This window comes from Ovis canadensis, chromosome 21, assembly GCF_042477335.2.
Source record: "Ovis canadensis isolate MfBH-ARS-UI-01 breed Bighorn chromosome 21, ARS-UI_OviCan_v2, whole genome shotgun sequence".
Lineage (NCBI taxonomy): Eukaryota > Metazoa > Chordata > Mammalia > Artiodactyla > Bovidae > Ovis > Ovis canadensis.
Genome location: NC_091265.1, coordinates 33,731,595 through 33,758,467, shown reverse-complemented (window position 1 = coordinate 33,758,467; position 26,873 = coordinate 33,731,595). Strand labels below are relative to the sequence as shown.

The window sequence follows — 26,873 nt, the reverse complement described above, 5'->3', positions numbered from 1 at the left end:
AACGAGGAAGCAGAGGTAGCAAACAGCACGGCACACCAGGAACTCTAAGCTGTTGGGACAGCTGGAGCACACGGAACAACGGGGAACTGTGGCGAGGAAAAGGGGCTAGAGAGGCTGTGCTTCCCCCTCTCCTTTGGCAAAAATCCCCATCTTTATCTCTGAATGAGACTCAAAAGAAGACTTGGAAAATAGAGTGAATTTAAGAGATGGATAACTGGATTAGCATCCCAGGATTCTACTGATCTTGGACTCTCTCTGATCTTAGGGGGAATAAAATGTTGAAAGGTCCTAGTGACAGCTAGATAAATGTTGGCTGAATTGGAATGTGCTGCAGATATTAGGCAATCTGGGGTCCTGGTTAAAGTGTATGAAGTACTCTAAGGTAGAGGGAGGACTAGATCGGGCTGGGAAAAAAAAAACACTTACGACTGTTCACACAGCAAAGTTTAAGGAGTGACCCTATTGAATTTGGAGTACTTGCTTTTAGAATAAATGAACTGTAGAAGATGTCCTTAACTCAATGTAAGAGCAGAGTGGTTTATAATCTCCGCTGACAGGCCAAACAGATCATTAAATATTCTATCTTTGTGAGTATTGTCTTATGCATAATTTCAATCGGAAAAAAAAGCACCTCCTGGAACAAGGTGTACAGAATGGGGATTAGTGCACACCATTTGCTTGTGTGCACACCAAGGAAATGGAGGAGCTGGAAATAATCCAGAAAGTTTTTTGTGCAGAAATACAAAATGGTATTTTATTTATACTTCCCTTAGCACATGATCTTAATTATGCTTTATATCCTGACGACGGTTATCACAGGCTACAGAAAATCATGCTGTTGATCAGTCTCCCTTCTTGCCTAGAGAAGGCACAGCAGTCTCAATGACAATTTTAAAAGGGGAAGGCGAGATCTGTTTCAGATGTATTTCACTGCTTATGGAGGACAAGTGGCTTCTCACCATGGTGACAATCAGGTTGCTAGGCTGGGCAAGGCCAAGTTTACAAGAATGGTCCTCCCACAGATTTACTGAAATGAATGGTTCATGCTACCAGCAACTTTCTTCAAGTTCTGATTAACTTCCCATGAAATAATTGCTTGGAACACATCCAAGCAGTTCCTTTACTCATTGCTTCTTTGCCTTGCCAACAGGAGGGTCAGTCAATACTGAAACATACAGTTTGAGCCAAGCATATGTGATGCCCACTGCACAATACACTGAGGTCAGTAACAAAGGGATAAATGGGTACTTCAGGTTCCAGGAGGTGAAAGGGAATACAAATTCACAGAAGACTTCCAGAGGTCCCAGGCCAAGGAGGTAGAAAGTTTCCATCCAATTAAAAAGAGGCTTTTCTTTTCTGAAGAAAAAAGGAGAGAAGTCTGACTTTAGATGAGTCATTCTGCTTTTGCAAACATTTCTCAACTAAAGCTGCCCAACTGCACTGTCTTGATGTGCAGGGCAGCTAAAGCCAGAGTCAAAAGAATGCAAAAAATTTCACATTTAGAAAAAAGCGATAAAACTATATCATTCTATTAACTCAACAATCCAAATTATCCCGTCATCATTGATGCTGTCACTTAGCTAAAGTTGCTGAGGGAGAACTAGCTATGCATTTGGAAAAGGAAAGGGGACTGGATACTGTGACGTTGGAATAAGAATACGGTAATCAGTACATAATTTTTGTTTGGTAAAGTCATATACAATTTGTTAACCATTTTTTATTGTAATTAAGTAGTATTAAGTATATTGATAATGTTGTGTAACCATAACCATTGTCCACTTTCAAAACATTTTCAACACCCCAAAAAGAATCTTTGGAGACAGTAAAAGCAGTAATAGCTCCCTATCCAGCACCACCACCGCTCCCACAGGTCCCTGTAACCACTAATTTACTTTCTGTCTCTATGAATTTGCATAGTCTAGCTATTTCATGGCAACCCATTCCAGTACTCTTGCCTGGAAAATCCCATGGATGGAGGAGCCTGGTGGGCTGCAATCCATGGGGTCACAAAGAGTTGGACGCGACTAAGCGACTTCATTTTCACCTTTCACTTTCATGCACTGGAGAAGGAAATGGCAACCCACTCCAGTGTTCTTACTTGGAGAATCCTAGGGACGGGGGAGCCTGGTGGGCTGCCGTCTATGGGGTCGCACAGAGTCAAAAACGACTGAAGCAACTTAGCAGCAGCAGCAGCAGCAGCAGATATTTCATATAAATGAAATCATAAGGTATTTGTCCTTTTTGTGTCTGGCTTATTCAGAGTCATGGAATATGGGTAATTTCTCCTGCTACTGCTGATATTTTGTAATGTTGTGATATTACCACTAATAGTTAAAAATTAAAATGTAAAAGACTTAATCATTTAGGAAGAAACATTTCATAAGAGTAAAAAGAATTTTAAAAGTACTTTTTTAGATTACCTGAACAGAGTCTTCAGTGAGGAAATACTATAGGTGGTAAACAGTAACATGAGTACAATTTTAATGGGAAGTTCTGTTAAAAGAATAAAAAGGTACATATGATGATTAAGTTGGTAAGAGGAAGGTTTATGATACTTAAGGGAATATAATCATATGACACAGCTATATAGTGCTAGGAATGCTTTTTGAGCTTAACTATGCATTTTTGTGACATCTAAAGATACTGAGAATTAGGGATATACTGGAGGTTTTATTTAAGAGAATGGATGAGCTTTCTCTAAGAGACTTTAAGGTAATTTAAATCAGATAGCATTGATCTGTAGGCACTGATGTAAAAGCATGACAATTAAATAGATCTCTCTTAAAAAGAAGCTATTTACCTGGTGCAGTGAAGAGCAGAGGGAAGAGGGAATAATGTCCTGTTGTGGTCAGAATCAGAAAAATCGAAGCATCTACTGCTTTTCCCACTGATAAGAGGCTAAAAATAAAAATTCTCATAATAATTCTTAGTGTAATTCATTAAAACATCAAATGAAGCTTATACTTGCAAATAGCTATATATATATATAATATTATTTCTAGAACTGGCTTTGCATAAAATAACATACTGATCTTTGCTACAAGTCCAATTCAATTGAGAATATTAATTTTTTTAGTGGGAAACTTGAAGCAGTACATAGAAGAATGTACTACACTGAATCATGGAACATTCAAAAAAGAATCTTGTCTCTCTGAGTAACTGCCTCCTCAAAGAAAGGAATATTGTGGGGTTGGGAGCTGCCTAATGGTGGCAGACAGGGAAACTGGACTTGAGAGTTTTATTTCCAACCCTCTAGCTCTTCTCTGGGACAATGCCCCACATGTGCTGGTGTTCAATTAGAATTCTAACTAAAGACATCAGGAATTTTGCCCTATTTTTTACTTTGGAAATTCCAAGTTGCTAAATGAACTCAGATAAGACATGTACTGATCTGACATATTCCCTTACTGTTCTTTCAGAGCTTAAATGATGTCCCTCAGGATTTAAGAAAAAGGTTAAGGGCTAATTCTATTACCATCTATGTAATTGGGTTTCGACTGTATATAAAATGGACACATTGTGCCTTTTTTTTTTTTTTTTTTTTAGCATGGCACAGTGAAAAGAAGTTAAGATTCACTATGGTAAGATTCAGGTTAAAGTCCTAATCCTGCTATTTGCTGGCTGTGTGACTTTGGATAAGTCAAACTCTGAGCCCCAGTTTCTGGGGCTTTATAAAGACAGGGGATAATCATTTATCCTAATTATCTTATAGGCTGTTGTGGGGCTCAAAATAAAGAATACAAAAGCACAAAACAAAATCCAAACACACAACAAAAACAGTTCTGAAAACTCTGAAGCACTGTGTGTATGTTAGGTATTATTCCATAATGGACTCCCTCCTTACTTTGACTAAACAACACCCCAACAAGGAACTGCGGGTGTGATGACATCAAATACCATGTTTTTTCATACTATGCTGCCATTCAAAATTCAGCAGTAACAGACTGGTATCATGACTCTTAATCACCAGAGGACCCCTTACCAAAAAATGCAGGAACAATACAGGCAGTTCTGCATATCTTATAACTTTCACAGGTCCAAGGATCCCAACTTAAGCATTCCCATTCTGTCCAGGTATAAACCTGTTCCCACACATCTTTGCCTATCCCACTGAACATGTCAAGGGACAGATCAAACGGAAAACAACAGGGTCACTGTGAAATATGCCAGAAGTGCTCACTAACTGAGCTTACCTCATTGGGAGAACTGCGAGGAGAATGGCTTTTTCATGGACGTGCCAACCAAACATGAAGGAGCTCAAGGCACAAAGAATCAGACATCGGAGAAAGCCTCTGGGCCCTTGAGGTTTAAACCAAAGACAGAAAACAGAGGGCTAGAAACAATAGGCAAAGATAAAACTTCAGTATCATTTACTGAAACATCGTTAGGTGAATATAATTTACATCATTCTGAAAAACAGTAGCTCATTATTCTCCATCAAACTGAGATAATTCGCTTTGTGAACAGTCCACCAAAAGTTAACATAGAAACACTACTCAGAAAAAGGCATTTGGAAATATATATTTAACTCATTAAAATTAATAAGGAATGATAATTAAGTTCTAGGATAGCCAGTATAACCCCCTATTACACCTTCATAATTAGTTAACTAATAGTCACTAAACTTATTAGGTCAAACTACAAAAGTTCATTGATATTGTGGAACTAATAATAAATTACATCTTAGCATATTAATAAACACTAAGGACTTCCCTGGTGGTCCAGTGATTAAGACTTTTGTCCAGTGCAGAGGGTGTGGGTTCAATTCCCACATACCTCGTGGCCAAAAAACCAGATCACAAAATAAACAATTTTGTACCAAATTCAATAAAACTTTAAAAATGGTCCACATCAAAAAAATCTTTAACAGTAATAAGCAAATATCTAACTCTGTGAGCTGGAGTAGTGTAATTTACAAGCAATCCAAGGCCTTCCACATGCAGCTTACAAGGCTGAAATTTTAGGAAAAAGTTTAACCTCAGTTAGAACATGTGGATAAATAGGCCAACAGAGCTTAATTACCTACCAGTACTGCCATGCAATTAAGTGGGGTCAGGTGTCTTGTGAGTAGGCTTCATTATTCCGAAACAAAAATTAAAACTGAGTGTAATTAGGTATGACTGAGTTATTTATATTGATTTCTAAAATTATATCACAAAATTGAGTTCATCATGATCACTAACAGAAGCAACTTTGAATGATGCCTATAACAGCATCTGACTCATATAAGATTCTTATCCGATGCTCAAACAGCCACTGTGATATCTCAGCTCATTATCAAGACAAAATATCCAGGCGGATCAGAAAAATTTAGACTTTTGATTAGTTCGCCATGGATGAAAACAAAAACCTGATGCCCTTACTACATTGTCCTCTTTCTCCACGGTGTGGTCCAGGTTCCCCCCCTGGGCTTTTCATTCTTCTTCATCTGATGGTGAACAGATGGTCTACTGGCCTCTCGTGAGGACCTCTCTCAAAGAGGCTTTACTACTAATCCTTCCTTATGGTGTTCAAAGTTACCCTAAGAATTGCTAGGAAATCCCTCAATCTGCAGCAGGATTACAGCCATGGAATTTATCCTACGGTTAGGAAAACTTGAAATTCAACCAGCCACACAAAAGAAAAGGAGAGACAACTCAAGAAATGAGGCCCACGTGTGAATTCTTACCAACATGGCAATCAGAGTGCAGATAAAGGTGGCCAAGGGTGTCACTGAGGGAAGGACTGTGTGTTGGAACTGCTGAACTAAGCCACTTGTCATTGAGGCCTTGGGAATCTTGTTGGGGTCAAGAAGTTTCAGTTCTAAACCTATAGAGTAAATAGACATTTTGTTTTGATCAATGGCACACCATGTGTTACGTGGCTTCCTTGGTGACTCAGCTGGTACAGAATCCGCCTGCAATGCCGGAGACCTGGGTTAGATCCCTGGGTCGGGAAGATCCCCTGGAGAAGGGAATGGCAACCCACTCCAGTGTTCTTGCCTGGAGAATCCCACGGACAGAGAAGTCTGGCGGGTTACAGATCCTGGGGTTGCAAAGAGTTGGACACGTCTGAGCAACTGACACTTTCACGCCGTATTTTACCAATCAATTCCTTGAGGAAAAAAAGAATATGCTACTAAATCTTATGACTGCTTCAAGGTCAAGATTTCGTTAACTCAGTCCCACAATATTCTACCTAAAATGCCTCTGGTTTACAGTGTGGTTGTCTATATTGGAACAGGAAACCTCGATGGCAGGTAGCATGGACAGCAATTTGCTCTCATCTCTAAAATGAAGCAAGCTTTCTCAAATACTACCATGTCACAAGCCAGCTTTGAATCCTTCCTTGACTATGGGATAAAGTCCATATTCCTAAGCACAGTCCACAGTTATCTTCCATGATCTAGCCCCGCCCACCTTGCCAGACTCATCTGCTTAACCTTGTTAAACATAGTTTGGCTGCAGTGAGCTGACATACCCCGCAGACACCCGTGTCCCTCTGCACAGACTACTCCTCTTGCAGAGAATAGCCTACTCACTTTACAGAGCTAACTTCTAATTCCCTTACCTAAGAAAGCTCCTAACTCAGGACGTAAAGCTGGTTTTCTTGTGGGCTAAGGTGGTCTCTTATATGTTCATTTACTCTCCTACACTGGCTTCCTTAAAGGCAGAAATGACAATTTATTTCTATGCCCAGCACATAACATTCCAAGAAATACTTACTAAATGAACCAAGTCCGAGGATAACGATGCAAGCCCCAGCCCAAACAAGCTAACAGAAGAGTCAAAGATGGTCTGAGCATCTGAATGGCCCCATCTAGTGCCACTGAAAATTAGTGAAATGTGAGAAAAGTGTAGATTACTAAAATACTTTCTATTCATGCACCTCTTCCCTTTTGACTTCAGCCTGCAGATTCTCTCTTAAAGCTAATAATTACCTCCCTGAAACAGAATTGCCTAATCTGCCACTGGCCTTCCATTTACAACATCCTTGAGGAGACAGATACACAAGATGAGGTCCAACAGTTTCCTGACTCAGATAAGGCAAGTGGCCCCTGTACCTCCTATTATGCCAGTCATTTAAAGTTTTCAGAAGTGTTAAGAACTTACTTTATAAGATGCCATATATATCAAGGCTGGGCTCAATGGGTGAGTGAGAATACCAAATTATGATTTCCCACAAGTACATGTCCAAAACTGTAATAGCAGCCGCCATGCATTAAGCACCTGCCATATGCCAAGGGCTTTGCAGCCATTACTTTTAGCTCCTTGAGGCACAAAAAGATGAGCGACATGCCTAAAGTCACACAACTCAGGTGGAAGACTCAAATCCAGTACTGTCTGGTTCCAAAGGCCACGCTGCTGACAGCCTGGCATGTCTTTATTGTTGCATTTGAGTCTCACAATAAGATGTTACATTTTAAAGGTTTAAACAAGCAACAAAACAGCGTATGTGGCCTGCAAAGCCTAAAATATTTACTGTCTGTCTGGTTATAGAAGCTTGCCTGCCCTTCTCTTGATCCTGCCATTTCCCATCACGCTAGGCTGTACTCACAGATGAGAGACTGTGAGTAGTTCTACAGTCAGTTATTTTCAGAACAGTCTGAAGGTATAAATTCCTTTTCATCACATCTCAAACTTAAAAGCATAGCCTAAGTTTTCTCTTTCTTTCATCTCATGCTGAATGCATGCCTACCATTATCTTTAATACCCAGAATCATAACTTATACATTCTTAAAAACGCTTCTTCACATTTTAAAGTTTAAAAGTAAGGTTTTAACTGCTGAAAAACGTTTTACTTAAGGTAAAAATTACCTTTTAAAAAAGTATAAATATTTTATTCTCAAGAAAAAGGAACAACCATCTCATTGCCACAATGTGAAAGTGAAGTCGCTCAGTCGTGTCTGACTCCAGGCTCCTCCGTCCATGGGATTCTCCAGGCAAGAATTCTGGAGTGGGCTGCCATTTCCTTCTCCAGAGGATCTTCCTGACCCAAGGATTGAACCTGGGTCTCCTGCATTGCAGGTAGACACTTTAACCTCTGAGCCACCAGGGAAGCCTTAGGAACGCAGTCTGTTTCTGGCACTGAGGTCTCAGTCCCTAGAACCACTTCTCTGTTTATCCTGAGAGCGGAAACGTGGGGCTGGAGAACAAACAGTTCAGCCTCATTCACAAGACAAAGCAGGGTTTTTTCTTCATTTCTCAATGTGACTAGCGCTTGCAATATTCACAGTCTAAGTAAGAAGGCTTAGGGAACTCCATGCAGGTCCAGCGGTTAGGACTCAGTGCTCTCACTGCTGGGGCCCGGGCTGATCCCTGGTTGGGGAACTAAGATCCCACAAACCATGTGCAGAGAGCCCCCTCCAATGAAAGGTAAGAACGTTTGCTACCATACCGATGACAGACAGCACTTTATCCAAAGCGCTGTACAAAGCCCAGAAGTTTGGAGCCCAATATGCGTGGCAGAGGCCCCTCTTGAAGGGGAATAGTCGGGAAAAGACTTGAGGCAGTTGGTTCTGTTGAAAAGAGATTAACCAGTGATCAATCTTTGCTAAATTAAAAAAGAGAACTAGGGTACTATCTGTGGCATTGTGTGAAGAAAGTTATGAGGTCTGAGTTCCAGTATTTGTTCCTTCAAGGAAATAGTTATGTGATGCTGAGCAGTTCATAGAACTTCTTTTTGTCCAACCTTCTCATCTGTCATGTGCGACAAGGTATATCAAAGTACTCTGAATACCAGTCCGATACTGTGTATAATATATAATATAATAATGGAAGAATTGCTAAGGGGCAAAGGAGAACACAGACGGCAGCTTCACCAAGTTTACTGAAGAAATGGGGATGATGCAGAAGGCTTGATGAGACATGCAGTGTTTCCCAGTTTTAGCAGCAATTAAAATTAACAAGGAAAGAAGCAAAAAAAGGAAAAACACCTGCTGAACGTCTGTAACATATTAGGCACTTTAGAATGTTTGCTGTCAATGACTGACTGGGAAAACACTGAGGACTGACTTGGGGTTACAAATAAAACATAGCAAACAAGCAAATAAATCCAGAAATCTGTGAATACTAGCAAGTCTGTGTCAGTGTGTGTGTGTGTGAAACATATTGTTAAACACACAAATACATGCACATACATATTTGCATAGGCACAAAAATGTCTAAAAGAATACCATCCTATCTTTGTGGAGTTATAGTTGGAAGGAGTGAAAAAGGAGTAGTTTTGCTTATTTTATATATCCCTGGCTTTATTATTTTTTCTAAATAACACCAAACATGTCTTCTTTATAACAAATAAAAGACTTACCAAGGCTAGAAAAGGACCCAACGAAAGAGCAGAAACTAGGAAAACAATCAGTCCCAGGGAAATAAGACGGACAAAGCTGAAGCTGTTCCATCGGATGGATCCATCTACAGAAAAGACCATTATCGTTAACCAGGAGCATGGAAAGCCATAGCTTATACAACATGCTCAAATTAGGAGTAGCCCACGACTGAGCGACTTCACTTTCATGCATTGGAGAAGGAAATGGCAACCCACTCCAGTGTTCTTGCCTTGAGAATCCCAGGGACGGGGGAGTCGGGTGGGCTGCCATCTATGGGGTTGCACAGAGTTGGACACGACTGAAGCGACTTAGCAGCAGCAGCGGAAGCATGACAGTATATCAATCTTTATGATGTGGCAAGAACACAGAAAAGAAAGAATGGGTTTTTACCCATTTTTATAGGATCAATAGTTGAAAGATATCTGCTGTGCCTCATAAAACCCTCTCATAGGACTTCCCTGGTGGTCCAGTGGTTAAGACTATGCTTCCACTTCAGGGGGCATGGGTTCAATCCCTAGTCAGGGAACTAAGATACTAAGTGCTATACAGTGTGGTCAAATAAATAAATAAAAATTAAAAAGCAAGCCACTAAGTCAAGACAGAATAAAAAAAAGAAAAATAACACAATCACGAAAACTTGCCTGGTTTATTTGCAGTGAAACAGTAAGATCGCAGCAAATATACACCGTAAGCTGGTGCTACATAGAGGTAGATGTGCTTGAAATGTAGGAGAACAGCAAAGAGAAATGCTCCTTCCATATGCCTTTTCTGGGAGATTTGAAAAGAGAAATATCAATTCAAAATTCATAGACTAAACACCATAATGTAGCATCCTGGACTGGATCCTGGAGCAGAAGACGGATGTTAGTGGAAAAACTGGTGAAATCTGAATGTACCAATGTTGGTTTTTTAGTCTTGATGAATGGACCATATGATAGTAATATTACAGGAAAATGAGCGAAGGGGCATAGGAAGTCTGTTATATTTGAAAATGGTTAAGATAAATGGGTGAGGGGAGAAGAGAAATAGGTGAGGGAGATTAAGAGATGAAGTACAGCTGCGAAACAAATAATCATGGGTATGAAATGTACAATGTGAAAAATGTAGTCAGGAACTATATCTGTCATCTCAGTATGGTGACAGATTGTAACTAGACTTACCATGGTGATCATTTTGAAATGGATAGAAATATTGAGCCATTATGTATGTAACAGCAACTAATAGTGTTGTAGATCAATTATTACTTCAAAAACAAACAAACTCATAGGGAAAAGATTAGATCTGTAGTTAACCAGAGGTGAGAAATGGGGGAGGGAGAATTGAATAAAGGGAGTCAAAAGGCACAAAATTCTAGTTACAAGATAAATAAGTTCTAGGAATGTGATGTACAATGAGAAATATAACACTGGTGGTGTTTCAGTCTCTAAGTCATGTCCAACTCTTTGGGACACCGTGGACTGACTATAGCCTACCAAGCTCCTCTGTCCATGGGATTTACCAGGCAAGAATATTGGAGTGGGTTGTCATTTCCCTTTCTGGGGAATCTTCCTGACCCAGGGATCAAACCCACATCTCCTGCTTGGCAGGTGGATTCTTTACCACTGAGCCAGCAGGGAAGACCAGTATAAGGAGAACAGAAGGAATTGATTCCAACTAGCTTTTACAGTGAGCCTAGCAGGTTCATAAATTCATTATTTCAACAAATATTTATTAAGTTTGATGTTGAGGTATTAGATACATCAGCATAACAACACACTACAAATTCTCGCTAAGGGACCCAAAGATGTTAATTACCTTCACCCTCTTATAGTTAAACAATAGCTGGAGCTGATTTCCAGAGAAGATCTGGGAATCAGAGTATGAATAATTATAGATAAATTATGCTAACAAAGAATCACTTAAATCTTACATTACATATTAGGTAACATAGAGTACAACTGGGCTGAAGGCAGTAAGTAGTACCTGATCTAACAAACTACTTAGGAGAAGTAAAGGCATTCTGATTTCGGGGGGAAAAAAAACAACCCTCCAAACTCAGGTGACTATGACTAGAGAAGTCTGAATTCTACCTACCTCACAGGAATTTTGGAAGGACCAAATGAGATAATGGTCCTGGGGTTCAGCAAAGGAACTGCCAGAGGGACCGTGAAGGGCCAGCGTCCTCCTTTCACTGTCTCATCAGGTGTGGTCTAGAACAGATGAATCAGCAATGGCAAGGCAAAACCAAAGGGATGCTTCTAAATCTCTCCACCAGTTTTATTATTTATTTAAGAGTCAGAGAAAGTCCAGCTGGTTCTACAGCTAAACTTTAGTTCATTTGCTCAACAACCATTCACCCTTCACTCATTGAACACAAATTATGATCTATGTATAGTGTGGCTTATAATGGTTAAAAGAAAAAAAACTTATCCAGACATTTATAGTTGATAAAGAACTTTAAAAAAGATTACTGAATTTGATCTTTCCAAAGTCCCTGTGAGGTAAGTGGCCCCATTTAATAAACAGAATGTATCAAGGGTCAATTTTATTTTATGGATGAGAAAACTGAGCCTGGGAGGGTTGGAAGACTTGCCTTGGGTTGATGGTTCTCAAACCTGATGGTGTAACAATATTCCCTGGATATTCCTAAAACCCAATCCCAGAGATGAGGAGACGTCCAGAAATCTAAATTACCTGTTTTCTTCCTCTAAAGAAAGGAGGATAATTTTAACAACTTCACACAATAGTTGCAAGGTTTACTCAATAAGATATTACATATAATGGACCCAATCTGAAGCAACCAATGCTTTTGAATAACTTGTCTGAGTCACAGAGCTTGTTTAGGTTATTCAGGATTTCAACCCAGGTCTTTCGGTTCCAAATCCCATACTTTCCATTACACTATGCTACATGCTTCTGATGGGTAAGGCCCCACCATCACAGTTACTATTCTGTATAAACTATGGAAGACTTCCTTTCTGGACAAATGATCTGAACCAAATATAGAAACTCAAGTTTATTTCAGGCCTGCCACACCCTAACAAGTTTTTAGAGTATAATTTTCTCATCTGTAAAATGGAGAAAAGTATTACTAAAAGAGAAGACGGAATTTGTGAGAAATACTCAATAAAAGTGTGAATAGCACTTGGCAATGGAAAACAGTTGGTCAAATAAATTTACCTATCACCTTTACAAGCTAAAAACCAAACTAATATAATTAGCCTAGTCTGTGTTTACCTGAAAGAATCGTGCAATGGAGAGCAGCATTAATCCAGATAAAAAACCATTGTACTGGAAGTGAATATCTGGACTTAGGTCAAGGAAAGGAAACAGAGGATACCAAATTCACAATGAACTGTGCCAGCACACTGAGCATCAAAGTTACAAGTGCTTACTTTTCAGGTAAATTAAAGACAACATATTACTACCAGTTTGGACTTCGCATAACAGTGTTTTGTATAAACTGTAAAATTCTGGACAAACTTTTAAATTAAAATGTATGTTTAAGTAGAAAACCAGGAAACCTTCCCCTATTTTCCAAAAGTTAAAGAATGAACAGCCAAAGGAGTTTTGCTTTGTTTTGTCTTCTAGAATCAGGGATGAGAAAGGAAGGGGCCTAACAGCTACCAAAGGCCATTTCATGCAGCATTTCGTTGTCAGGAAGTATACAATGAACCTGTGAGGTAGTCAGAGCCCAGAGCATTACTATACTTATGGCCTATCACCACTCAGATGACAAAACTGAGATCTGAGTTCAGGTCACACGTAAACCAAAGTCTAGGTGCTCTCACCCACACCTGGCTATGTCTATGAAAACTAGAAATCTGGCTTCTGCCATTTGGATTTTAGTTACATTCAGACCCTTTGGATTTAAGAACTTTGCCTATTAACGTGGGGTAAGCCAAGAGGGGAGAAAAGCAGGATTCACATGCAATTCTGTGACAGGCCCTTTTCTACAAAAAGTATTTAGAATAATATAAACTATTTCAGATATGTATATTAGATTAATCTAAAGACAGCTAAATCCCAGTATATTGCTTTCCCGGTGATTTACCTGGTTCTCGAACGTCATCACCAACTTTTCAGGGACAAAGTGCTCTACAACCAGAGGGTGGTAAAGCTGAGTAGAGACCACAGTTTGGGGAACTGACTAACCCATCCCACATCCACTTTCAAAAGCAGCTCACATTTCAGAATCATCATTACAGAAAGAATTAATCTTATACTTCAGTACATATCAAATAAATAAGGGAACAACGCATAAAACGTCAAGGATACGGTCTACAATTAACAACCCGAAGTTCCACAGCAGTAGTACTGACAGAATAAACTTCGGCTTCTCCGTAAGCTCTTTGCCTGCTTTTTTCCCATCAATGCATTTACAGCACCTAAATTGGAACACGAGGAAAGAATCAGAAACGACTTCTATCTTCATTAGAACGTCACAGTGCTTGTACAGAGCGCTCTGATATATTCTGTTGTGTTTTATTAGCCATTCCTGAGAAGCTGTCCATGGCATTCTTTTCTTTTTAATGTGGAACTATTTTATTTTGAAAATGAATGATCGAAAAGCAACATTCAGGCTGAACAGCAGTTGGAAAACTAAGGTTTATATCAATCCAAATATGAAGGGGAAAAAAAGGAAGGAAGAAACGGGAGGAATGAGGAGAGAAAAGATCAAGGAAATGACGCTACTATTTATGGAGCACTCAGTATATCCTAGATGCCTTCACTAAGAGTATAACATTTACTTCCCAAGGACCACGGAAGGTTTTCTTTTTAAAAAGGAGGGAAGAGACTCCAGGAGACTTTCTTGTAGCCCTTCAATAGGTCAGCACCCAAATCACAGCTCAATGTTGCCAGTTATCAACAGGGAAGAAAAAGAAAGGTGACAGTGTCCAGTTCTGGTGATATGGACAACTTTTCAGTTAAAGTGCCCTTGGGTGTCACTGTTCCCAAGTAATTCCAGGGGGTTACAAAAATTTTAGCTGCTTCCCTGTCAGCTCATTAGAAACAAGGATTGGGGTGTCCATGCCATTCCTGAACCTAAAAAGGTGGTAGCAGAAAGAAAGTCCTCAAGGCCAGTTCTGTGTCCTTCTCAGCTATGCTGACTTAAAACAAAGTCTTCATTTAATAAAACAAATTAAAACACCAAAAACCCAAAAGAATTTTGAAAACTGAGAGGACACACACTATTTTAGTCCTTAAGACTAAAAAAATGCAGACCAGGATAACACAGCATTCCAAATTATATGTCATCGAACCAGCCAAATCAAGAATAGGCTGGCGAGAATTTGGGAGAGGGTGGTGGAGGGGATAGGAAAAAAAAAAAGAACAGAGACACAAACTTGCAGCTTTCAACTACCCAAATAATTTTTAAAAACTCCTATAAAAAAAGTATGTCATTTAAAGGTAAAGAATACAGTAATTAAGTGACCATAGCAGGTGACAACAGTATGATCCATTTCTATTTTGTAAAAATTATATTCAGCCACAAAAAGAGGTTGAAACAATAGGCACCAAAATGTTGATAGTGATAGCAGTAAGTGGAGGAATATGGGTTCCTTTTAACTTTAGTGAAAGTGAACGTGTTAGTCACTCAGTCGTGTCCGACTCTGTGACCCCAAGGACTGCAGCCCGCCAGGATCCTCTGTCCATGGGATTCTCCAGGCAAGAAAACTGGAGTAGGTTGCCATGCCCTCCTCCAGGGGATCTTCCCGACCCAGGGATCGAACCCAGTTCTCCCATCTTGCAGGCAGATTCTTTACCATCTGAACCACTGTATATGTACTGTTTTCCAAAATTTTGACAAGGATGTATTATTCTATGAAAAGATTTTTTAAATGTGTTTCATTTGAATACCAGCAAATCCTGAAAACAAACAAAGCTAAAAGTGAAAGCAGACATAATAAAAATGCAGCTGGACAGGGGCTAGGAAAAGGTGTCCTGCTTTTCCTCCCTGCAGCCTGAGTTTCCTCATAAACAGAGTAACCTTACAGGGTAATCGAGAAAATTAAGTAAGCTACTAATCTACGCATAGTGCCTTGTTTGAAGTTTTTATCTTAGCTGTTCTTACACTGTAGATGGAAATGAACTCTCCTTCTCTCTGCCTGCAAACCCCTTCCCTGGGAGCATGAATTTAAACATTTTGAGTTAAAAGGAGGACATGATATATCACCTTCTCCTCCAACTCTTGCCAGGTCATACACAGAACAAAGGTTAGGGAGCCAAACAGGAGTTATTCCATAAGAATGAGCAGAGGTTCAAACACCCCCAAGGGACTCTTTCCTGAATGGGGCAAGAGGTTCACTCGAGAAGGCCACATAAACAGAAGTGATCTATTTATGACAACGGGCACTAGTTACTTCTCTGTCACAGTCATATGAGTAGGCTTCAGTATCAGGACAGAATAGAGACCAACAATGACTGGGAACTCACTATTTGGCAGTCACTGTGCAAAACATTCTACATATATGTATTTGACTACTTAAAAGCAACTTATAAGTAAAAGGTGCAAAACATAAAAGTATATAATATAAACACAGCTTAAAATTAACGAAGAGTCTCTGGAACGAATCCGGAGACTGCAACCAGAAGCACTAGGTAAAATTTCTTGAGTTTACTAGAACGGACACGCCATTGGTGGTTAGCACTATGCGTGCGTGTGCATGAGTGTGCTGTGTTGTGTGTATGTGAGTATCCTAAAGAATGCGGGAGGTCACAGCAGCATGTGGTGGCCTGCTACAAGACAGGAAAGAGAGGCATGTAGAGCCATTCTGGGCAGGAGAAATGGTCTTGGAACTCTACTCGGGCCTACTTTTCACAACATTCACAATCTTGTACTATCTCTACCTTGTAACCCCACCTTAACCCCCATTTTTTCCCCACAAGATTCAGCTAGACTGCTAGCTGTAACTGCTCATTGTGCAGTTTAAAACACAACAGTTATAAATGTCCCAGCATTTGCTATTATATGAACTTTGTTTGCCCACAGTGAAGAACAGGTTAATACTATCTGATACCATTTCCTCAACATCTTCCGCACGGAATAGCATTCTCAGACTTACTCATGGACAGCATACACAAAGAGTGCGTCTGTAAAGATGACGGAAAATCTCTGGAAGAGTAAGGTCCTTGAGCTGGAGTAATTCAGATTACGGACATTCAGCATCTCTTGATCAAAATATTTGGCAACATGTGACAGGGCATACTCAAACCATGCGAAAAAGGGCGGGTAATCCAAGGTCCACTCTGAAGTTGCCTGTGGTAAAAATAGAAGACAGAATATATCCTAAGTAACTGAATAAACAAAGAGGATACAAAGATTGGAAATTTTCATCCTCTGGTCTTCAAAAAAAAAAAAAACAACAAAAACACACACATAAAATTAAATTACACTTAAAATATGCCATAAATGGAAAAATTTCTATTTTAGGACTCAACAGAACACTAAAAGTCATTTCCTGAGTTATTTAATATAGTCTTCAAGTTCCTTAGAGTCAACTGTACTTCAAAAAAAATTAATTTGAAACCCTGTAGTAATGAATTTGCTTATGACATGGTTCTATTCATCTAAATATAAAAAGGGAGCATTACTGTTTAGTTGCTAAGTCTTGTCCAGCTCTTCTGGGACCCCATGGAGTGTAGCCTGCCAGGTTCCTCTGTCCATGGGGTTTCTCAGGCAAGAATACAGGAGTGGTTGCCATTTCTGTCTCCACAGTATTTTCCTGACTCAGGGATTGAACCATGTCTCCCTCATTGGCAGGAGGATTCTTTACCACTGAGCCACCAGGGAAGCCCCAAAAATGGAATTAAGGCCTAACAAATGATTCTTTAGCTTGGGTTTAAGTTCTGTCCCAGAGACACAACTTTTCTACCTGTAAAATGAGATATTGTGAGGACTACATGAGATAACACTTGTGAAATATATTTATAAATGACAAAATGCTACACTGATGCTACTTATCTTTTGCTCCACTAGGTTATAAGACCCTTCAGAGCAGAAACCACTCTGTCATTTCTGCATCTTGAACATTGAGTAAGTTCCTGGTATATTAAGAACAGTCATTAGTTAAATGAATAAACAGTCACTAATGATTAAATGAAAATATAAATCATATGAAAAATATATAAACTATACAAAAACATATAAACTATATATAAACTTTATGGTACTATAGTTTGGTATTTTGTTTCAGTTCCTGCATTCATACAACAAGAATGGTAGTACTCACCTCATAAGTTACTGCATTACATCTTACCTGTGTGTGTATAGTACTGAATCAGATACAAACTAAATATTCATTAAATATTATTTATTATAATTTATAAAAGTGATTACTATTTCTATCACTTGTCCCTAAAACTAAACCTAGATCTTATACCTAAAGAGCTGGGATAGCAATTGTCTCTCTACTCTGCACCTGTTGCGCTTTTCAATCAAAAGCTCCTCTCCTTCTGGAAGTACACTAAGGGTGCCCTTGGTACTAACTTGGTGCCCACAGGGACTATTATTTAGGGTCTCTCCTGTGTTATAAAATGAGGCAAGAGACACTCAAATAACTTGTTAGCTCTTTGTTCCTGATAAGGAAGAATGAAAACTTTAGGTCCTAATAAGAAGCAGCCCGTTTACGCCCCGGGCAGGTATAAAATGCAAAAGCCTCAGCCCTGATCCAGCCCAGAGGCTCTCTATAGGGCACTCAATCTGCAAAACAAACCACTAAATTCTCCCTTATGAAATGTTCCTTCTCTAATCTCAAGTCTCCAATGTGGGATATAAACAAGATGAGCCACTGAAAAATTGAAAGAAATATCAGAAATTTTATTTTTTAATCTTATCCTTCTTAATTTCTATTTTTAAAGTATATTAATACAGTAGTACTTTTATAATTTATAAAGACATATTGGGTAGTAAATGCTTAAAAATGACTTCTTGCTAGGGTACAGATATATATACATATATATATATATATATTTTAACATTTAGCAATTACTGGTCTATATAATTTCAAGAAGTTCAACAGGAATTTAGACTATTAACATCCGTGGTTTCCAGCCACAGTTTCTATGTCAGAGCTCATCACTACCCTTAAAGAGCCGTTTATCTTACTGGAAGTCTAAAAGATTTTCCTACTTTATTGACATATTTATTATTCTAAATAAAATGGGGAACAGGAAGCGTTAAAAGGACTGAGAAAAGGAACAGGTGCTGCCCGAGAGACAGTCATTTTCCCAAAACAGTGTCCCTGTCCTTCCCTTGCCGTCTCTAACCCCACAGATCCTCTCTCCATGCTGCTGCTTCTCCCCACTGAGACTTCCCCCGCCGAGCCCAGAAGGTCCTCCTGACCTCAGGAACTTCCAGCGGAGCCATCCTCTGACCTAAACAGCTTCTGGGAAGCCAAGCTAGCTATTAGCTCACATTTCCTCCCAAGTGACCAATTCTGTCACTTACATGTGGTAGAGCTGGGGCTCATATTCTGTGTCTCCTGACTCCAAATCCATTAGCTCAGGAAGCTACTAGAACAGCTAAGACCCTCACCCAGTGGAGGATGGTGACTACATGTTGACCAGAAGGGGGAGGTCTCGGGCCCCAGGAGGACAGCAGAGCCCAACAGGAAGAAGAAAGTCTCTCCGGCTCAGCCAACGCGAGGCTGCCACAACTCAAGCTGATGAAAAGCCATGGCTCTTTGTTGACCACAGCCCTCCCAACTTCCTTTCCCCCTCTTTCTAAGGGCTCTCCTGCCCTTGCTGTGCAGGGACCTTGCCACAGTTGAAGACCCTGAATTGCAATTTTCTTGATTTTTTTTTTTCCTGTTGATTTCCTGTGGGGGTGTGTGTGTGTCTGTGTGTGTGTTAGTTGCTCAGTTATGCCCGACTCTGCAACCCCATGGACTGTAGCCTGCCAGGTTCCTCTGTCCATGGGATTCTCCAAGGAAGAATACTGCAGTGGGTTGCCATTCCCTTCTCCAGGGTATCTTCGCAACCCAGGGATCAAACCCAGGTCTCCTGTACTGCGGGCAGATTCTTACCATCTGAGCCACCAGGGAAGCCTCTGTTGATCCTAAGTTAAGTCCATTTTTGCGGGAAAAATAACTTGTCAGTCTACTAGTTTTAGGTCAACAAAGATTCAAAACAATTGTGTTCATTCTACAAACATTTACTTGGGTGTTTTTGTCTTTCCCAACCAAGGGACCAATCCTTTTGAGGTCAGAGCAGAAAGGAAGGTTAGAAGCCATGGCTAAGGAAGGCTCCTCAATGCAATCTACTACTCAATATCTACTCTCCTCAGTATGACAGAAAGATCCTTCCAAACCCACGGCAGACACCTTACCATCCTTCTGTGAGCCTCACTGACAACTGAGTTTTGCCCCATTGATATCTTTCACTGTTACTGCTGAGGAGAGCAGGAAGAACAAAGAAGTACACCATTACTAGAATCTCTTTTCATATAAACCTCTTTTATCTACAATAAATGAATAACAGGTGACAGCTCTGGCCTAACTATACTTTCAGGAGTACTAAAATAATAGGTAGTAGTGAAAATTATAGGAGTAAAGGAGAGAACATCCAGAAAGAATGATAGAATATTAAAAGAAAAAGGAACCACAAAGAGAAGCCCAGAGGAAACCAGCTTTTGAAAGAGTATTTAGATTCAGAAGAGTTAGCAAAGGAGACCAAGAAGGAACAGTCAGAGATAAATGGAAAAAATGGTGAGACAAGTGACTGCCTTTTCATATATAGGTTAAAGGTTATTATATCAATAATGCTAATCATTAAGAACCTTTAGTAATGTTTAATGAGCACTTTTACTCTCAGTATATCACATACATTATATTCACTTTATCCCAATAATTATTTATTATCATCTAATATTAATAGTTGGCGATGCTGAGACTTTAAGCGGTCAAGTAGCCTATGCATGGCTGCCCAGCACAGGTATTTCAGCAACAGAACTGAAAGTCAAATCTAGACAGTCTGGAACCACAGCCCAACCTCTTGACTACTAGGCCACACATAAAGTTTCCTCACTGGTTTGCATTATTACTTACTTAAAGTTCCTTCACATTCCTATTAAAAACTTGCAGTGTTATTATGTGAAGAGGAATTTGGTCAATTAGATCAGTTATTCTCAAGCTTTTTCAGTACAAAGGTCTATTATGACTTGACCTAAAAATCCAAAAGGCAACAACAAACTCACAGAGTTTAGCAGTTGTCTTAAAAAAAACCTCCCTGACATCAGAGTGCTGTTTTTGATCAAGTAATTTCTGAGCTAACGTCTGTTTTCCATGAAGTATCAGATATAAGTTAGTAACTCATACCAGAAATAAAAACACAGACACAGTTTTTATAATAATGGGAGAGAATGTTATGTATATTGCCAGATACTTACACATCACATTTCATTATTCCTGTCCTCATAAATCACAAAATGCTAGGGAGAGACAGGATCTTAGAAATAATTCATTCCAAATCCTCATGTAACCGACGAAAAACCAAGGCTGAGAGAGATGAAATATATTTTCTAGGTGCTGCAGAGCCAGGCCTAGAATCTACTTTTCCTTTTTTCCCTATCCAATATAGTTTCAAAAAGGATGTGGCAAATATTATAATTCCCCATGTAAAATTTGGGAAACTCATTTTGAAGTAAAGGGGTCCCCTAATAGTGCCAGAGGGCAGAACTGAATGAAACTGACTCCTCCTAAAACTGAGCTCCCTTGCAGAGTTTGCGATTAACCTCTCTATCCAAAACTTTATTCCCTTTTAAAAAAACTTTATTTATTTTTGGCTGTGCTGGGTCTTCGTTGCTAAGTGAGGATTTCTCTAGTTGTAGCAAGTGAGGGCTACTCTCCGGTTGCGAAGTGCAGGCTTTTCATTGCAGTGGCTTCTCTTACTGCGGACCGCGGACTCCAGGGAGCGTGGACTCAGCAGCTGTGGAGCACGGCCTTAGCTGCTCTGTGGCATGTGGAATCTTCCCGGACCAGGGATTGAACCCCTGTCCCCTACACTGGCACGTAGACTCCCAACCACTGGACCACCAGGGAAGTCCCTTTATTCCCTTTCTTGTCCCACCATGTTCTCCTCAGGAATTGAGGAGTATCAAAGAAAAGGGGGGACTGAAACCAAACAAAACCCTGTGGGGTCTACTCAGGTATAAGATTCTCCACGGCCCCCACTTCTTGTTTGGCCTTCCAAAGAGCAAACTCAAGGAGTTAATGATCAGAACAATAGTCACAGGACTTTTAGATCCTCCTGAAGGGATATAGATAACAACTGGACTCATATCTTTGAGTTGTTCTGCAGAAACTAATACCCTCAATTGATGGATGATGGTGACTACATGCTGACCACAGCACATAGACCCCAGGCTGGAACCAGAAGGTTGATGATTAAGATTCCCTAAACATCACTCTATGACTTTACCACCAACCAATCAGAAAAATATGCATGAGCTGATTATGTACCCTGTGACCCTCACCCCCTACTGCTGCCTTTAAAATCTCTTGCCTGAAAGCCACTGGAGAGTTCAGGTCTTTCAAGCACTAGATGCCCATTCTCTTTACTTGGCGCCCTGCAATAAACACTATATTTTCCCCCACCATGACCCAGGTCAGCAGACTGATTGGTTTTGTGTGTGCCTGGCAAGGGGGCCCCAGTTTCGTCTGGTAACATGAGGAAAGAATACAATTTTTTTAACGATCCATTCAACCTAAGATCACAGGGAGAACTCTTTTAATATCAATAATATTTATATGATAAGGGTTAAAATTAACAACTTACCTCATAATACCACTGTGATATTGGCAAACTGTGGGTGATAGCAAGCCAGTTTCGGTGTACTTCAAAATCTGTGGAATGGCTATTCAAAACAATGAGATGAATAAAATGAGAGTTCAAAATATTTATCAATTTCACATTTCTAAAATTATGCTTTTAAATGGATCAACACCCCTTACATAGTCACAGCTCACTATCCTATAAAGACAAAAATAGGTACTATATAAGCCTGAAACACTTCACTTATTTGGAGGCCAGACTTCCTTCTGGAAAAGCTGGGGAATCTAAGTGAAAAGGGTCTCTAAGTTAACCACAGGCTGACCTAAAAGCCCATACTTTTTCTTATGGGAGGCCCTCAGGCTATTGCTCCAAAACGACTTATTCTTGTTCATAAACAATGTTAGTAAGATTCATGATCTGGAAAAGGCCTCACAAAAGCTGGATCTTCAAGGATGAGTAGATAAGTTCATGAGACAGAAAACGTGGGGGAAAAAAATGGTCCTGTCTTTCCCATATCTCCAAATACTGTTTACTAGTCTCCCACTCACTAAATATAAATATATCCAAGTGTGTGCGCTATAGGGGAAGAAAACTGTTTTCCCTTCAACCCCTCTAGGTTCTGTGGCTTACCTAAGAATTAAATTGACATAAGACAGAATGCTGCTTTTGCTGCTAAGTCACTTCAGTCGTGGAATAACAGGAGGAAAAAAAAAGACAAATTATTTCTATTTACTTATCTATTTTTGGCCACACCATGGGCAAAGGGGATCTTAGTTCCCTGACCAGAGATTGAACCCACGCCTCCTGCAGTGGAAGCACTGAGTCTTAACCATTAGACCACCAGGGAAGTCCCCCCAAAAGAAAATTTGAATTATTTACATATGTACAGAAGTCCCAGAAGATATGAGACAAGACTCATAAGGCGGCCAGATGACTTAGGCTCATCTCACCATTCTGAGAGCTATGGAGAGCGGAAGGGGGCTGAGGCTTCAAAGACAGGGGGAAGGTAACTCTTGGGAAAGTGAGAAGAGAAAATGTTTGGCACACAAAGTCTGCTCTGCCTCAAGGGTAAGTCTCTTAAGTGAAAAAGTGATCTCTGGTAAGAGCTACCTTCCAGATACAGGCCCCCTTTCTAATGTGTTCCATTGAAAGTAACTGACAGCTTTCAGAGCTTCTCCTCTATCTGCAGTTCCTCAAATTAATAGGTTCCCCTACATCCTTATGCCAAAGAGGCATATTTTGGGGTGCATTTCAGCCACCCTTTGTTCTACTTTAGCGGAAGTTAATTTTTCTGTTTGCTCACTGCTGCACTTCCCCTCCACATCTTGCACAGCACCTGATATGTGTGTGGATGGGCTCCATACATTCTGTTGAATTCACCACTCACCGGAGTCAATGAGTTCCACAGCAGAACCTGATTTATACTTTCCAATGTTTCATACATTTCTACAATGACAACTCTGTGATGAGTTTCCTAGCCAAGCTCCTCCATGTCTCTTTCATGGCTTGCCATTCCAATATTCATCAAGCCCATGTTCCCTTACGTTCAGTTCTTAGTCTTTCAATACAGCTTACTCTGCACTGGACAATCTTATTCACACTTACTGCTTCCACTATGAACTGTGGAATGATGACTCCCAAATCACATATACAACCTTGGTCTCTTTCCTGAGTTCTAGAGAGAGGCATCTCCAACTTCCTGCTGACAATGTCACCCGAATCTCCTACAGATTTCTCAGAATCACAATTCACAAATGATCTTACAATCTAACATTTCCATTTCTAGACATATACTTGCAGGGGAGCAAAATGTGTCTCTTTGGCAAGAGGATTAATTTAAGCTAATTATTTTTAAGAAGCAGAAGACTCAGGAATACTTTTTAGCACCCTCTTAAGTGCCTAAAGAATTTATATAAAGGGCTTTGTTCCTGGAATAGAGCTATCACCACTGATGCTGGTCAAGAATATGGGCTAGGTGTGGTGGAAGAAATTCATCAGAGCCTAGAGATCAGAGTCCACTCTGTCCCACTGTCTCTTCATGGCCCAGCAAACATTTGTTTACCAAGCATTTGCTTTTCCATTTCCATGTTGACTGCCTTTCTCCCCTTTGAAGTCCCAAACCACTACCCTTAACATCCGCTTGTCTTTAGTTGAAGACAGTATTTAAGGTGGGGGTTTCAGTCATTTCGGCAAGTTACTCTGTTATCCTGAGTCTCTCCCATGTACATGCTGTTACACTTTTGTTTGATTTTCTCCTGTTAATCTGTCTCTTGTTAATTTAATTCATAGACCAGCCAGAAAAACCTGGCCAGAAGGGTAAATGAAAATTTCTTCCTCCCCAGCATACTCAACAGAAATGCACACATATGTTCAACAAAAGACATTTACTAGGAATGTCTTCAGGCCTCATTATATGTCAGAGACCTTTCCTGATACCCAATCTAAAGTAAGTCTTTGGGACTTCCAGAGTATTGGCGGTCCAATACTTAAGACTCCAAGCTTCCACTGCAGGAGATGTGGATTTGATCCCTGAGTCAGGGAACTAAGATATTACGGGCTGCCTGGCATGGCCAAAATAATAAAGATAAATAAATAAATCTACTTTAAAAAGTACTTTATTGCCATCACTTTAAAAAAATAAATAAGTCTTCCCTGTTAGTCTTCTTATAGGATATCATTTTTCCCCTTCATAACACTAAACATAAGCACTGTTATGTAATTATACACTTATGTTGATCTGTTTGGGGGACTGCTATCCTTACTAAACTACACAGGAGTTCTCTGGCAGTCCAGTGGTTAGGACTCAGAGCTTTCACTGCCATTAGGCCCAGGTTCAATCCCTGGTCGGGGAACTACAGTCCTGCAAGCTGTACAATGCAGCCAAAAAACCCAAACCAAATCAAAACTACACTCTGTAGCCTTAGGGATCATATCCATTTTTTTCCTCCCCTCTAGTACCCAGCCCCAGTATCTGGTTCATAATATAGCACTTAGTAAACATCTTGGTCCCCTTCATGGATCACTGCCTTGCCGTGGCAAAGGGGCGTGCATAACTTAATAAAGCTATGAGCCATGCCATGCAGGGCCACCCAGGACAGACAGATCATAGTGGAGAGTTCTGACAAAATGTGATCCACTGGAGGGAATGGCAAACCATCCCAGTATACTTGCCATGAGAACCCCATGAACTGTATAAAAAGGCACAGGGACAGGGAAGCCTGGCATGCTGCAGTCCATGGGGTCGCAAAGAGTCGGGAGTCAGACACAACTTGGTGACTGAACAACGGCAACAAAAACACTTTGGTGAATACTTTTGCATTTATCCTGCAGCTTCTCCCTCACACCCCAGGGGCTTCCTGTTTGAGAAGCAGACCATCAACTACAACTGTACACATTCTTAATCCTGGACCAAGAGCGGTATTCAAAATAACCACACTGAAGACACATTTCTGGGCTGAAGTAACTAAAGCAAGGAACGTCGATTTATATGCACAGTTTAAAAAGAAAAATTCCCTTTCAGTCGGATTTGAAAGGAACTTTCTTCATATTTAGAAAGATCTTTTTCCAATTTGCTTTTAAAAGGAAAAGATGTTTTTTTTATTTCAGTTCTGCAAAGTTCAACTGCCAAACCCCTTTTCCAAGCTCCTGTAATTCATTTTGCTAAACCTACATAAACACTTCATTGCTTATATGTACATCAGTACGTGTTTACATTCTATACACACAGCTCTTTCATACCCAACAGGGGGTCACCAAGATCTTGAACTAAAGGATACCAATAAACCAAATCCTAAACTGGGAACTGGGGTAGGGAGATCCATAGGGAGAAAAGGAAAGAGGGAAAAAGTCAAAGGAGAAAAATTAGGATGAACAGAATGTGGATGCCAACATCAGTAAATATTGAGTACCCACTGTATACACCTGGTGGTTGCTTCCATGCTTTCAGCCTTGGTTTTGCATCCATGTGTCAACACTGGTCTAAACCTGAGTGACCTGGCCCCGTCTTCTCCATTCCTCACTGCTCTTCAGTCACAACGGTCACTTTCTGTTCCTAGAATACTGAGTTCTTTCTTACCACAAGGCCTTTTCCCTCTTTCCTATACCTGGAACTACTTTTCACATTGCTCATGCTTCTGCACCCTACAGCTTTCAACTCAAAAATCATCTCCTAAGAATATAGTCTTGCCGGGTAGTCGCTCTCTACTTCTTTCAGACCTCATCACAATCTGAAACTTATCTGCCCCCACCAACTCCTTCGAGGACAAGGACTGTAAATGTCTTCCCCAACTGCCTCTCCAGGACTTAGAACAGTGCATATTAGCACAGGAGGCAATTGATAAATACTGTATTTGAATGAATGTTGGCGGTAGATGCTGTTTACCTGCATATTAAGGAAGAGGACCCTGAAGCCCAGAAACACTAAAGTCAGTGCCAGACATGACTCCAGCCATCCTGAGCTATGATCTGGTCACTAGATTCTTGTGCATAGGTAAAATAATTAAAGCGCTGAGTGGCAAGCATAGCAATAGCAAAGTGTAGCAGCGACCTCATGACTTCCTTTTCCTCCTCTCATCCACGCTTACTCTCGCCCGTCCTAACCGACGGGCCTCCCCGCCCAGCCCCGGGTCGTGTGGGTCCCTTACTAGGTAGGGATGAGGAGGCATTTGAGGAGCGTCACCCCGAGCGCCAAAGCCGAAAACCAATTGCTACCGCCGGTCGCGATGCCGAGAGCCGCCATTGCTACGGCGCCGCCAGCTTTCAATCAACTAGACCCGCCTGCACGGCCCCGCGCATGCGGGGGGCCCTCGGAGGC

The 26,873-nt window shown here is 40.4% G+C and overlaps 1 protein-coding gene across 3 annotated transcripts; it reads right to left on the bottom strand.

The window, feature by feature from the left end:
• Positions 1 to 725: 725 nt before the first annotated feature.
• ALG8 (ALG8 alpha-1,3-glucosyltransferase) lies at positions 726 to 26,873 on the bottom strand. 3 transcript variants are annotated; one of them, XM_069564955.1, is made up of 13 exons: positions 26,704 to 26,873; positions 22,064 to 22,142; positions 16,354 to 16,547; positions 13,565 to 13,674; positions 12,524 to 12,591; positions 9,949 to 10,075; positions 9,289 to 9,392; positions 8,377 to 8,497; positions 5,669 to 5,808; positions 4,194 to 4,333; positions 2,801 to 2,898; positions 2,421 to 2,493; positions 726 to 1,356 (listed from the first exon to the last, which is right to left on the bottom strand). In XM_069564955.1, exons 1-13 carry the CDS (start codon positions 26,796 to 26,798, stop codon positions 1,125 to 1,127), a joined length of 1,581 nt encoding a protein of 526 aa, XP_069421056.1. In that variant the 5' UTR covers positions 26,799 to 26,873; the 3' UTR covers positions 726 to 1,124. The 3 variants fall into 3 exon arrangements, with proteins under 3 accessions (XP_069421056.1, XP_069421057.1, XP_069421058.1); XM_069564956.1 differs by having other exon boundaries at positions 4,194 to 4,299; positions 5,669 to 5,767; XM_069564957.1 differs by lacking the exon at positions 2,421 to 2,493.